The 15,272-nt window shown below is 36.7% G+C and overlaps 1 protein-coding gene across 1 annotated transcript; it reads right to left on the bottom strand.

The window, feature by feature from the left end:
* Positions 1–1,735: 1,735 nt before the first annotated feature.
* Positions 1,736–2,683, bottom strand: LOC100337750 (olfactory receptor 4F6-like). The gene has a single exon (XM_008269588.5). The coding sequence runs from the start codon at positions 2,672–2,674 to the stop codon at positions 1,736–1,738; it is 939 nt and encodes a 312-aa protein (XP_008267810.4). The 5' UTR covers positions 2,675–2,683.
* Positions 2,684–15,272: the final 12,589 nt, after the last annotated feature.

The following is a 15,272-nucleotide window of genomic DNA, read 5'->3' as shown; positions in this document are numbered from 1 at the left end:
TCGGGCGGGGGAAGGAGGGGCGTTTAGGAGGGCAGGACGTCGGGTGGGGGAAGGTGGGGGAGCTTATCTTGTAGCTGCAATGCTTGTGCAAGTAGGGGAAAGGTTACAAGGTCTTAAGGCACAAGGTCACACAAGGTTGCGTTATCAGTACTCTCCGGCCTGGGCTGTCTAGCCCTGCCTCAGTAGTTTTCCACTAAGAGGCCACATGCTGCGTGGTCCCTGACAATGGAGTCTTCCCGAGTGAGGGGATGTTGCCACTGTGTCTTGGTCCATTGAATATTTTTATTATCTTCCTGATTCTAGGGATGATTTTCAAAGAAACATAGTAGAAAAAGATATACTTACAAAATTGATAACCAGTTGGGTTTATAATACAGTAAATAATTATGCTTACATTTTTTAAAAGAAGATAGCTCAGATCATTGATGTTCCATTTGTGAAGAAAATATAGAAAAGTACTTTGAATAATAGGAATAAAATCTCACTTCATATTACTTATAATAATTTTGTTTTCTAGTTGTAGTAACCATAAAGTGTTAAAAAGTGAGCTGGGTCACCAAAATTAGTTTCCTAAATCTTCAAGAGCTACATCCAAGTAGTGTCTGTGTTTCTTGACCACCAGGCTAAGTTTTATTTGAAAGACATCTATCATCTTCTTTGTCCTAAGCACCCAATCATAAGTGCAGGTACATTAAATAAGGGTTTGAGATCTCAGTTGGGGTATCTTCTATGAAATAATTCTCTTCAAATACTTTTAGAATTGTAGATGCTTTTTTTTTTTTTACAGTGTATCAAGAAAAGCACTGAGGAAGACTTCAAGGGTAATAGAGTTGCCATATTAAAAAACTGAAACTTAAGAGAGTGGCACAGTGGTTAAGTCACTAGTTAGGATGCCTGAGTCCCAGATCTGAGCTCCAGAGGTCGAGCCTTGGCTCATGTTCCTGCTAATGCAGACTCTGAGAAGCAGCAGTGAGAGCCTAAGTGGCTGGGTCCTTCACCTGTGCGGGAATTCCTGGCTCCTGGCTCGAGCCTGGCCTAGTCCAGGCCACTGTGGGCATTTGGGGGAGTGAATTTGTAGGTGAGAGCTCTTGTTCTCTTTGCCTCTCACTATGTCTTAAATAAATACAATTTAAAAAAAGTAGAGCATACACACGTTTTGCATGATGCAAAATTTTCGTGTGTATTTGTAAAGTAACATTGTATACGACACATTAATCGTCAGTTTGAAGCAATGGGTAAGATTTGCAATATAGTGTTGCTCTTATTGTTTATCTAAAAGTATGATTAGGATGAGAACCCTTTCTTTCTTTATTTTAATGTCTGCTGTTTTATAAGCCTATATTTTATCCATTGGATCCACATAATTTCTATAAGAAATATTTATTACTCTCAGTGATGCCTATTATCAGTATAAAGATACTGCCAAATAAAATGAAATCATAAATATAGTTATACAAATATGACATAATCACATTAAAATAAATACAATCATTGATGGTAAATACAATTTAGGTCTGCAACTTAGAGCTACATAACACTTTCTTAGGTTGAATACAAAACTGCTGCAACTCCATCTGAAATGAAATTCTCGAATATCTCCTTTTCTGCAAATTCCTGTTTTTTTTTTTTTTTTTTTTTTTTTTTTTAAGGCAATGATATTATTTATGTAGTCTAATGTGTTCCTGGTAGTCATGGGCCCATGAAATTCATTCGGAGCTCTTGTCAAAGAAATCTATTATGTCATCTCCATAGAACTTGCAACTTGTTGACTCAGCCTTCTCATTGCCAACTTCATATCTTTGTTCCTTAAAGTATAGATGGCAGGATTTAAGACAGGGGTAACAACAAAGTCCACAATGGCAAAAAATTTATCCAATGACTTAGTAGGGAAAGGCCAAACATAGAGAAACATGCATGGAGCAAAAAACAACACCACTGCAGTGATGTGAGCAGACAAAGTGAAGAACGCTTTGGATAAATCATTGGAAGAATTTTGTCTGACAGTGACCAGAATAAAAATATATGATACAATTAGGAGAAAGAAAGTACCCATAGAGATGAAGCCGCTATTGGCAGTGACCACGAATTCTAGCCTGTAAGTGTCCATGCATGCAAGTTTAATAACTCTTGGAAAATCACAATAAAAACTTCCCACATTGTTAGGGCCACAGAAGGGTAAATTTATAACAAAAACAAACTGAGACACAGCATGAATTACCCCAATAACCCAAGCAGTTACTATCAAAAGCACACACATTTTGGGATTCATGATAGTTAGATAGTAAAGAGGCTTGCAAATTGCTGTGTATCTGTCATATGCCATGGCTATGAGCAGCAGCATCTCAACTCCTCCCATGACATGAATAAAGAACATTTGTATCATGCAGCTACGGAAGGAGATGACTTTACAATCACTAAAGATATCCGAGATAATCCTAGGAACTGTGGTGGAGGAAAGACCCACGTCCATGAGTGACAGGTTGGCCAGCAGGACATACATGGGCGAGTGCAAGTGCGGGTCCAAGAGAACTGTGAGCACAATGAGAAGATTTCCTAGGATAATTCCCACAAAGAACAGTAACAGGAAGAGAAAAAGGACAAGCCGCGCTCCCAAGGATTGTACAAGTCCCAGCAACACAAATTCAGTTACCACAGTGTCGTTTACTTGGTCCATTGACTTGGAAAGAAGGGAACACTGACCTGATCTGAAAGACAAGGAAAGAAACAGTTTAGAGGCACTGAAAATGATTTATTAAATGCTGACGATTTGAAATTTATCATTAACAAATATTTCATTTATTTCAGAGTTGACTTACAAGATAGTAGACGCAGGGTTATAAAAGATTTACGTAGGACAGAGAGCACTGTATTCAAAGCTGACCGATTTTAAACACTTTTGTTCTATCAAATACATGAACTTATGAGACAAGTTAGGAAGTTAGGAAAGAATGCAAAAAATAAACTCAAAGAATTAAGGTGGACATTAAGGATAAAGATTAAAAACAAAAACAAATGAATATAGGATGTCAAAACTGGAAGACTGTATAGACTGTATATGAGCATATAAAATGATTTTCAAAAACATTATTTTAAGATGTAATCAAGTGTAATGAAATTAATAAAATTGTAAGTGAGAATATATATGCATGACAAATGTTAAGAGCTCTCTGCAGTCTGTTTTCTCTATGTGACTACAACAATGTTCCCCAAACTAACGCCTAAATCATGCTGTACTTGAATTTGAAATGCTAAGGAGAGACAAAAGTGGGATATGTTCAAATTTAAATAAGTTTCAACTATTCGATAAAGTCAGGTAAATAAACCAATGATATAAAGAGAATTGAGAAGTGTAGGGAACACACCTGTGAGTGTGTCATACATATGTATACATGTGTGAGCGTTAAGGAGGTGAAATGTTAATAACCAGGAGTTGATCAGTACACATTCTAATCATGCACTGAGACACACTGCTCCCATAAGTATGGAGAATTACTATGTAGTAAAAATTAAAGAAGAACGTTTAAGGAAATGGGACTGCCAACTCCCCTGATTTGGTCGTCATACATCACACGTTTATGTTGAACCATCACACCATTCGCCAAAGATATGTACAATTAATTAACAGCTCAAAAATCTAAAAATGACATTTAATACTCTCATTTTCCTATCAAATTAACAGAAAGTTTTGCAAATGTTATCATCAAAAGTAACAAAGACTCAAGGAAATATGAACTTCCATATATTGCTGGAGGATATGTGAACTTATTTAAATATAAAAACATTTTGCAGTTATGCATTAAAAATCTTATATTTGGGTCTTTTGGTCCAATAATATTTCTCTGGAATTCTCTTTGTTTTAAAAAAATGAGTTCAGCATAAAAATGTCACATTTTATTGGCAGTGATAAAATCTTGAAATAATTTAAATACCAAATACTAGATACTAGTTTATTATAATATATGCACACGGACTAAAATACAGTTATGAAAATTAATATTGATGAAAAAATTTACAATAGTATTAGTAAGACATTTATTAAAATATTAAGTACAATAAAGTTCAATAAATAGCATCATACAACATTTAAATGACAGCAGTTGCTTTTGATGTTTTAGGGTTTTCTAATCTCACTTCAGATTTTGAAGTATTTTCTCAGTATATGTATTTTACTTATATTAGATTTTCTGGATGAAACATCAAATGACATGAAAATCTGAAAGAATAAGTGGTGAGTTAAAATTGAAAACCAGGAGTGACTCATAATTATGAGTACAAACCATCTGAAGAAATAAAAGGCTACAATATTCCTTTCATCTAGAAACTTTCTCATGGCTGAGTTTATCAAGTAGGAAGAGTTGATACGGGTTCTGAGGAAACTTTTTTGGACTTTGTGTAAAATGATCATGGAACTTTGGGATATCCCAGCCAGACAACAACTGACAAAGCATCTCCCCTGCTTTATTTTCACCAGGGTTGGCCAAACTGAATGAATGTTGGTAATCATGAACTAATAATAAGGGAAATAGATTTTTTGATTCTCTCATCAGAAACAAAATTGTGCCCCACAAATATATAGGGAAATTACATTCAACACTATTCCTGCGTAAGTTTCCACTGCCTGGTGTTAAATCAGTTATATAGGTTTTTTATATACGAGTACATATTTTTATATAGGAGTATATATTTTTTTACTCATATATATATGAGTAAAGCCCCCACCCTTTCTGTCAAAAACTTCTGGAATAATTATATATTATTGATGACATCCTGATGACTCAAGAAAGCTTGTCTGGTGAGAGAGAGCCATGTGTTTGGCACCTCTGCCTTCTTAGGAAACACTGGGGGCCAGTGACACGCCTAGGATTCTTCAGAGGCCACATCCACACAGAATTCGTCATCTTTCCTTTTGGAGATTTAAAATTCGTACCTGGGGAGACACATCTTCAAAAAGCAAATGAAACACACATTAAATAAAAGTAAAATAAGAATTATAGCTTTGTATAGATGTGTTAAGGAAATTTGGTATCAACTCACCCAAGTCACTTTATTCTACAAGTAGAGAAACAACCCAGTGTGGTTCAGGGTCTAGCCAGTGTGCTGATGGTAATACATCTCAAAGCCAGAACCAGACATCAGAATTTCTAAATTCCCATCTCTTGGTTTTCAGCAATAATTCTTTACATCTGTTTAGTCCAATAGTCATGAGCAAATCAGAACTCCTTATGCTTCGTAGGAACTCTCCATCCTGTTGCAAAGGCCTCTTACTCCTTGAATTCTGGTTTTGTTTAAAATTATCCTTTCCTTTCGAGAGGACTGTTTCTTCTCCTCCTCTGAGCACTGCACTTCCCAATTCTACTCTTGTTTCTTCAGCTTGATCAGTCCTTGAATGATTTCATTTCAGAACTCATAGCTGCCCCTCCGTACCATGCCCTGGAAGAAGAGAAGAGTACCCAATCAGCACACTATCTTACTCTAGGCATTGCCTAGAGCTTTCAAATGTGCAAGGAATGTTGCGGGGGGTAGAGAGAGAGAGAGAGAGAGAGACCCCAGATTATTGGAGGTCAATGTTTGAGATTATGTTCCTCTGGTTTAAGAAATAATCTGGTCCTCAAGTAGGGTGGAAATAGCTGAAACCAGCTGTCTGCTTTGCGCAGTAGAAAATGAAGTTTACTATGTTTTGGAGAGTGCAAAAGTAAGAAACACACGGATCCTGAAAAATCTTCACACCAAGGAGACAAATGGAAAACATAAAAGAAGGGTATACACAGAATTAATTTTCTATAGTAAAACATATTTCAGTGATTGAAATTTGGAAAACAGGAGAGAGATGATATGGAATGAAGTGACAAAAACATTGCTGGAAGGAGAAAATCCTGACAAAAATATTTCATGGAAGGGCATAATTCAGAGTGAGATCAAAGGAATAAACAAAGGGAAGTAACCAGGGTAGGGCTACTTTTGCAATTGAAAGCATCCCTCTTACCTATCTGCTCAGGCATTGGGTGTGCCTCTTTTGGAGGAGAAATTTGGATAGCTTAGTTTTAATTTCTGCAAATAAAGCTCCCAACGACAAAGCTATATATAAATTTCTACATAATGGGAATGAAGCTAATTAGCGACTCTGATGTTACTGAGATGGCCAATATCCAGATCATTACTAGTTTCTCTTGGGGACTACAACTTTGGGTCACGATGGTTTCCTCAAGAGAAAAATAGCAGAAGAATTGCCTGGTGATGAGACAGAGGTGAGGAGGAAATTTCATGGTAATATGTTGGCTAATATAAAGTAATCCCTTTTTAGAGTAGAAAATCTTGGAATGTTTGAGATGAGAGAAGGAAAATATATCCAGGGTGGACAGCCATCCCTTCACTTGTGTTAGTCTGAATAAAGTTGAAGGAACAAAGCTCAAACCGCTGTCTGTAGACACAGTGTATGTAGTTAATAACAGAATAAATTCATCTTTCTCCTGCTTTCAAATAATGAATGCTTGCTTTTTTTTTTTTTTTTTTTTTGACAGGCAGAGTGGACAGTGAGAGAGAGAGACAGGGAGAAAGGTCTTCCTTTGCCGTTGCTTCATCCTCCAATGGCCACCGCAGCCGGCGCACTGCGGCAGGTGCACCGCGCTGATCCAATGGCAGGAGCCAGGTACTTCTCCTGGTTTCCCATGGGGTGCAGGGCCCAAGCACTTGGGCCATCCTCCACTGCACTCCCTGGCCACAGCAGAGAGCTGGCCTAGAAGAGGGGCAACCGGGACAGAATCCGGTGCCCCGACTGGGACTAGAACCCGGTGTGCTGGCGCCGCAAGGCGGAGGATTAGCTTAGTGAGCTGCGGCGCCGGCAGAATACTTGCTTTTGATGCCTACTGTGCTCCCAAACTGTTTGGTGTTGCATGTGACTCTCTGAAAACTTCCGACCTTTATCTTTCCTGAAAACAAGAAACACTTGTGTTTTATTGAATTTTTTTTCATATGTTTGAGAAAGCAAACACAAATGTAATGGGGAATTTTATTGAGTTGTCTTGTTTGTTTTACTTAAGAGAGAGATAACCATTCAAATGGACTGATGTTAAGTCAATGGGACAAGCCTAGTGACTCTCCCTGGGGAAACTTGGCTTTATAATTGGTATAAATCTGACTTTCGTGTTTTCACAGAGGCCTGAAAGTGTCTAGATCTGTCTTTGTTTAAGTAGCATTAGTTGGGAGCTGTGTCTCTTTTTCTCATGTTCTGAGACAAGAGAAATGATTTTCTTTGGAACAGCAGCAGATTAAGGAATGCTGGTTGAAACCAAGTATTTGTTTTCAAAATTAACTTTTTAAAATAGTGACATTCTACAAATTTATAAGCAAAATAAAAACTAGAAAGTAATATGGGCAGAAATATTAAAAAAACATAGATGTAGATGGAGTAGAGTACTTCAGTTGCTTAAGGGAAGCACAATTGTCTGACACAAGAGGAAAATGTCTTCTGTTGACCCAGTTTTGTCTGCAATAGTAAAGAGCCCATAAACCACTCTTTCCCGGCAATGTGACCTGTTCTAAAGTGTCCTTGTACCACTGGGAGCCTGGAGACATGGTACATCAGCACAGTAAGATGAATGAGGGAGGACCCAGGTAGAAACTAAGTTCTAGGGAGTTGTTCAGCCAGGAACAGAGTGTGCTGTGATTGGAGGGCTACCTCCTCAAGCAGGGGTCACAGATTTGCTGAATAGCAGAAGACGTTTGGATCAGTAGAGGAGCAGGAGTTGTAGATGTGCATTTAGTAATGTGAAAGATCGGAAGCAAAAGAATCACATGCTTAGATTTTTTTAAAAAAAATTATTTATTTATTTGAAATGTAAAGTTACAGAGAGGCAGAGCCAGAGAGAGAGAGGTCTGCATTTGTTGGTTCACCCCCAAAATGGCTGCAATGACCAGAGCTGGGCTGATCCGAAGCCAGGAGCCAGGAGCTTCTTCTGGGTCTCCCAAGTGGATGCAGGGGCCCAAGCTCTTGGGCCATCCTCTGCTGCTTTCCCAGGCCACAGCAGAGAGCTGGATTGGAAGTGGAGCAGCCAGGACTTGAACCAGCGCCCATATGTGATGCCGGCACTGTAGGCAGCAGCTTTACTCACTGTGCCACAGTGCCAGCCCCACATGCTTAGATTTTTAAGAACACACTCTTTTACTGAAGTATGGGTAATGGGAATTAAGGCAAACAAAAATTGAAGTGGAAAGACTACATAGGTGTCCGTATTCTATTCGAAAAGATGACAGGTGAAGCTGTAGACAACAAAGGTGACCTTGAATACATACATAAAAGGATACAATTGAGAGCTATTTAGAAAATGGAATTATTAGGATTTGGTGATTTGTTGGTTAATGAGTGAGGGAGGGAAAAATCCACTATCTTTCCGGAGTTTGGATTCTACAACAAGGTAGTTATTGGTACCATTTGTTGTGACTGAGGACACAGTAAGAAAAGCAAGTTTGAGAAACGTTTCATTGATTAACTTTAGATTTGTTGAGTGAGAGACGCCTGCGAGACATTCAGGTAAGAAGGCAGTTTGATTCGTGGGTTAGGAACTTAAGAAAAAGTACCAGGTTTGAGAGACCCTAGGGTCTACATTGTAATTAAAGCCATGGGAATGGATAACACCTGGGACAGAATATAAATGAAAGCAAATCAAAGATGAAATTTTGAGAACACAAGGATTGGTGGTTGAAAAAATAAGGAAATCTCTGCAAACGATGATGGAAATGAGTAGCATAAGATGTAGGAGGAGAAGCAAGGAATGTGGTATTTCAGAAGCCGGGGGCAATACTTGAAGGAGGGAAAGGGCAGCGATAATTCAGAGAGGAAATTCTCTTTCACATGAATACAAAACAGTTGGAATATGCACAACTGATTTATTTACACAGAGGAAGTCAGAGAGGTTATTGTAAGGTTCCTTGTGAATAACAGGAGAGAGTAGCATAGGTATTAGTTTTTTTTTTAATTGAACAGCGCTTATTTACAGAGGAGCAGAAACAAATACTTAAGCAATTAGTATAACTTCAAATAGTTTTTATTTCAAATTTAGAAATACTCATTATGTCTCACTATTTTTAGTTTTATTTTGTCCAAGAAGATGAACCACATCAGATGTCTAATTTCATTTTTTTTTCATTTTTAAAATTTTATTTTGCTTGAGGAATACAACTTCATGCATTTAATATATACAGATTTGGGAACATGATGCTTCTTTCCCACCCCCACCCATACTCCTGTCTTTCTTTCACATCCCTCTTCCTTTCTCATTCTTATTTTTTACAGAGATCAATTTTTCAGTTAATTTTTATACTCATAAAATTAACCCTACACTAAGTAGAGAGTTCACAAATTAATATGAAGAAAAAAACCAAGTAGATGAACTGAAAAAAAGAATAAATAAAAAAATTGTTCCTTGACAATCAAGGCAAAGGCTGTTAAAATGAACGCATCTCAAAGTGTCAGTTTTGCTCCTATAGATTACATTTTAGGTACTCAATTAGTTACTACTTATCAGAGAGACCATATGATATTTGTCTTTTTGTAACTGGCTTATTTCACTAGGGTAATGGTTTTCACCTGCATCCATTTTCTTGCAAATGAAATGATTTTTTTTTACCACTGTGTAGTATTTCATAGTGTAGATATACCATAATTTCTCTATCCAGTCCTCATTTGATGGACAGCTGAGTTGATTCCATATCTTAGCTGAGATAAACATGGGGGTACAGATTACTCTTTCATATGCTGATTTCATTTCCTTTGGATAAATTTCCAAGAATGGGATGGCTGGGTCATATAGTAGATCTAAATTTGGCTTTCTGAGATATCTCTATATTGTCTTCCACAGTGGTTGTACCAGTTTACATTCCCCCTTGTTAGCATTTGTTGTTTGTTGATTTCTGTTTGAGGGCCCTTCTAATGAGGGTGAGGTGAAACTTCACTGTGGTTTTGATTTGCATTTCCCTGATGGCTAGCATTTTTTCATGTGTCTATTGACCATTTGAATTTCTTCTCTTGAAAAATGTCTGTTCAGGTCCTTTGCCCATTTCTTGACTAAGTTGTCTGTTTTGTGGTTGTTTAGTTTCTGGAGCTCTTTATAGATTCTGGAAGTTAATCCTTTGTCAGTTTCATACTTTGCAAATATTTTCTCCCATTCTGTCGGTTGCCTCTTCACTTTGCTGAGTGTTTCTTTTGCAGTGCAGAAACTTCTCAGTTTGCTGTAATCCCACTTGTTGATGTTGGCCTTGATTGCCTGTGTTTCCAGGGTCTTTTTTAAGAAGTCTTTCCCTATGCCAATTTCTTGTAGGATTTCCCCAATGTTCTCCAGTAACTTGATGGTATCATATTTTAGATTTAGGTCTCCAATCCAATTTGAGTGGGTTTTTGGATAAGTTGCAATGTAGGGGTCTTGTTTCATGCTTCTACATGCAGAGATCTAGTTTTCTCAGCAACATTTGTTGAAGAGACTGTCTTGGCTCCAGGGCTGATTTTGGTTCCTTTGTCAAAGACACATTGGTTGTAGATGTGTGGAATAATTTCTGGGATTTCTATTCTGCTTCATTGGTCTACACATCTGTTTTTGTGCCAGTACCAGGCTTCTTTGTTTATAACTGCCTGGTAGTATGTCTTATTGTGATGCCTCCACTTTTGTTTTTATTGTTTAAGATTGCTTTAGCAATTTGGGGCTCTTTTGTGTTTCCATATGGATTTTAGCATCATTTTTCTATATCTGAGAAGAATATTATTGGTACTTTGATTGGGATTATATTGAATTTATAGTTTGTTTTCATTAGTATGGACATTTTGAAGATGTTGATTCTTCTAATCCATCAACATGGAAGATTTTTCCATTTTTTTATGTCTTCTATTTCTTTAATGTTTTGAAAATTTCATTGTAGAGATCTTTGGCATCCTTGGTTAAGTGTATTCCAATGCATTTAAATTTTTTTGTAGCTATTGTGAATGTGACTTATCTTAGAAGGTCTTTGTCAGCTATGGCATTGTCTGTGTATATAGAGGTTATTTGTTTTTGTGTGTTGATTTTATATCCTGCTACTTTACCAAACCCTTTTATGAGTTCCAATAGTCTCTTTGTGGAGTGTTTTAGTTCCCTATATATAGAATCATGTCATCAACAAAGGGCAGTGAGTCAACAAATACAGATTGTGTTTTTGTTGAATTATGTGAAATCCTCCAAACTTGACCTAAATGGAACAAAATCCTATAGATATTTGACAACAAAGTTAAAAGACTCAGAAATGAAATTTCATTCATAGAGTATTATTCCTTGCATCTCCTGTTTATTTTATGCATAATTACTCTTTGATCTTCCTAAAACCCTTGAAGTAAGACAACTGGTTGTTGCTATCTTTAGGCATAATGTGCAAAAGGAAGTTGTCACAAGCCATTTGCAATAGCCAAATCTGTGTGAAATGTGCTAGTATCAGTTGAAATTAGAAATCAGTGCTTTAAGATGTCCTGCCATGATTAAAAGGAGTATCAGTCATTGTAGTGAAGAACAAATAGTCATATACTTCACAAAGTCCTGGAAGGAAATAATCAGGCTTCTATGTCAAATGAAAGACTCAATTGTCTTAATGATGTTGGGCATTTCTCTTGCATGTACCCAGAGACATATCCTTCCTCCGTTGTAATCTAGATTTGTGAAACTATTTTATGCATTACAATTGTAAATGCTGCCAGAAATCTCCAGGGGAGGACTTTGCTCAAGAGACACGCATGTTGGGTCTACATCTACCTACATATTGCTTTGTAGATAGTAGATACTCAATCGGTGTTCAGTGGTTGTGACTTAATCTGCCGAATTAGTAAGACTCCTAAACTGGTTTCCTGTTAAGGGAATTGATGAAATATAAAGTCAGAAAGAGAAAATACATTTATGAAATTCACACTATTTGAAACAAGACTGAAGAATTTAAGTAGCTTGTATTTATCAGTAGTTTTAAAGTTTTTGATGTCAAGACCCTTTTGCCCTCTTAAAAATTATCAAAGTGCTTTTGCTTATGTGATGTTGCTCAATAAGAAATTAAAAAGGGAGTGCTTCAAAAATGCTTATTTTAAAATTTACTTCAATGTCACCACAATAAGTCCATTATAAGCTAATGTAACCAACATGAGAAATAATTGTTTTTTTTTTTAAAGTCAAAAAAAAATTAGTGAGTAGAGCAGCTTTGCTTTACATTTTTTTTTAACCAATTGCTTTACTATCTGCACTAAGAGAAAATAGCTGAATTCCCATGTCTGAGGACAGTCTGCGTTAACCTCATGCATATATGTGGTTGGAATAAAGAGGACCTCTGAAACCTCTTCAGAGGATTTTGGGGATCTCCAGGATTTAACAGACCATGCTTTAAGGACTGATAGCATATTTAATAGCAGGATTACAATCAAGAACTTCCTGGTGAGACAAAATTGAAACTTTAACGGCTGATCGATAGCAGTTCTGAGAACTGTTTTCCTGTGCCATTGTCTTGCAGGGTTTTCCCAGTGTTCTTTAATAATTTGATGTGTTGGGTCATATATTTAGTCTTTAATCCATTTTGAGTGGATTTTTGTGTAAGGTGTAAAGTAAAGGTCTTACTTCATGCTTCTGCATGTGGAAATCTAGTTTCCCCAGCACCATTTGTTGAATAGACTGTCCTCGCTCCAGTGATTGGTTTTAGCTCCTTGGTCAAATTTAAATTGGTTGTAGAAGCTTGGATTGATTTCTGACATTTCTATTCTATTCAATTGGTCTATCCATCTGTTTTTGTACCAGTATCAGGCTGTTTTGATTACAACTCCTTTGTAATATGTCTTGAAATCTGGTATTGTGATGCCTCTGGCTCTGTTTTTGTTGTATAAGGTTGCTTTAGCTATTCGAGGTCTCCTGTGTTTCCATATAAATTTCAGCATCAATTTTTCTATATCTGAGAAGGATGTCCTTAGTATTTTGATTGGTATTGCATTGAATCTATAAAGTGCTTTTGGAGAAATGGACATTTTGATAATATTGATTCTTCCGATCCATGAACATGATAGATTTTTTTCCATTTTTTTGTGTTTTCTATTTCTTTCTTTAATGTTTTTTAATTCCCATCACAGAGATCTTTGACATCTTTAGTTAGATTTATTCCAAGGTATTTGATTTTTTAGTGGCTATTTTGAATGGGATTGACCTTAGAAGTTCATTTTCAGCCTTTGCATTTTCTTTGTATACAATGGCTGATTTTTGTGTATAGATTTTATATCCTGCTACTTTACCAAACTCTTCTATGTGTTCCGATAGTCTATTAGTGGAGTCTTTTGGATCCCCTATGTATAGAATTATGTCATCTTCAAATATGCATAGTTTGACTTCCCCCTTCTCAATTTGTATCCTTTTGATTTCTTTTTCTTGTCTACTGGCTCTGGATAAAACTTCCAGGACTATATTGAGAAGCAGTGATGAGACCGGGGACCTTTGGTTCCAGATCTTGGTGGAGCACGTTATTCAGTCTCCATGTGTTTGCATATGTTCTAAAGATTCCTGAGTTGTTGATTACCAGCTTCACTCCATTGTGGTCAGAGAATATTCATGGTATCATTTCGATTTTCTTGAATGTGCTGAGTCTTGCTTAATGGCCTAGCATGTGGTCAACCCTATAGAAAGTTCCACGCACTGCTGAGAAGAATGTGTATCCTGTGACTGCAGGATGAAGAGTTCTGTAGTTATTGGTTAGGTCCATTTGGTCTATAGTGTTGAGTAATTCTGCTGTTTCCTTGCTGATTCTCTGTCTGGTTGATCTGTCCATTGCTGAAATAGGGTATTGAAATCCCCTATTACTATTACATTTGAGTCTATGTCTCTCTCTAGAACCCTTAACATTTATTTTTAATAGCCAGCTACCTTGTAATTAGGTGCATATGTGTTTATAATAGTTACATCTTCCTGTTGAATTGGTCCCTTAATAAATACATAGTGCCTTTCTTTGTCTCTGTTTACTTTAAATTTCTTCTGTACTTTTACTGGCTGATTTTCTGCACTCACAATCTTTCATAATGATGGCTGTCTTTCTGTGTTTCTGTGTGTAGCACATCCTTAAGCATCTTTTGTAAGGCCGAATGAATGTTGACAAATTATTTCAATATGTTTTTATGGAAGGTCATATTTCACCTTCATTCATAAATGAGAGCTTTTTAGGGTATAGTATTCCGAGTTGACAGTTTTTTTCTTTTAAGTCTTGGGCAATATTTTGCCATTTCCTTCTAATCCGTAGGGTTTCTGGTAAGTAATCAGCTGTGAGTCTACTTGGAGATCCTCTGCAAGTAAGTTGACATTTCTTTCTTGCATATTTTAGGATATTTTCTTTATGGTTTTTTTTTTTTTTTTTTTTTTTGTGTGTGTGTGTGTGGAGAGTTTGACTACAATTGTTGTGTGAAGGTCTTTTCTGGTAATGTCTAGTAGTAGTTCTATGTGCTTCCGTATTTGGATGTCACTTTCTTTCTCAAAATTGGGGAAGTTTGCTGTAATTGTTTCACTAAATAGGCCTTATAGTCCATTCTCTTTCCACACCTTCAGGAACTCCTAATACCAGTATGTTGGGTTGTTTGATAGTATTGCATAAATCACCAACACTGTTTTTAAGTTTTCTAATTTCTTTTTCTTTTTTTTTGTTTTTAAGGTAAAATTTCTGAAGATTTATTTTCTAGTTTGGGTATTCTTTCTTCTGCCTCACCAGGTCTGCTGTTAAGGCTTTCCACCACATTTTTTATTTGATCTATTGTATTCTTCATTTCTCATATTTCATTTTGATTTCCCTTTAAAATCTCAATTTCGTGGGAAAAATTCTTTCATGTATGGTTTCCTTTAGTTTTTGAATTTGCTTCTGATTACTTTTGAGTAATGCTATGATTAATTTTATGAATTCCATTTCTGGCATTTCCTCAACCTCTTCATCTTCATATTCTAATATTGAAATGTTGTTTTGTTCCTTGGTTGGGGGGGTGGTTCATGGTATCTCTCTTATTCTTGTTTCTTGAATTTCTGCATGTTTTAAGGCATTTGTGGAGTTGATTTTTTTTTTTACCTCTGATGGCTTTTATCTTTGAGCTATGCCTCTGTGGCTTATTGGAATTTCTGCGCTTTCAGTGAATACCAAGAGGTATGTGGTGGGTGTGGCTAGGAAACTCTGGTCACTGCTCCTCAGTGGGGCAAGTATCCATGGTAACATCAGGCGTGATAGATCTCAATGGCTGGGTGTTGGCCTCCAGTGTGTTCCACACC

The sequence above is a fragment of the Oryctolagus cuniculus genome, chromosome 12 (genome assembly GCF_051225735.1).
Source record: "Oryctolagus cuniculus isolate XC-2025 breed Fujian yellow rabbit chromosome 12, ASM5122573v1, whole genome shotgun sequence".
Taxonomy (NCBI): domain Eukaryota; kingdom Metazoa; phylum Chordata; class Mammalia; order Lagomorpha; family Leporidae; genus Oryctolagus; species Oryctolagus cuniculus.
The sequence above is the reverse complement of the archived record's forward strand: the minus strand, read 5'-3'. Positions and strand labels throughout refer to the sequence as shown.

Coding starts and splice junctions, on each gene's coding strand:
- LOC100337750 (XM_008269588.5), bottom strand. CDS start 2,674: ATGGACCAAGTAAACGACACTGTGGTAACTGAATTTGTGTTGCTGGGA.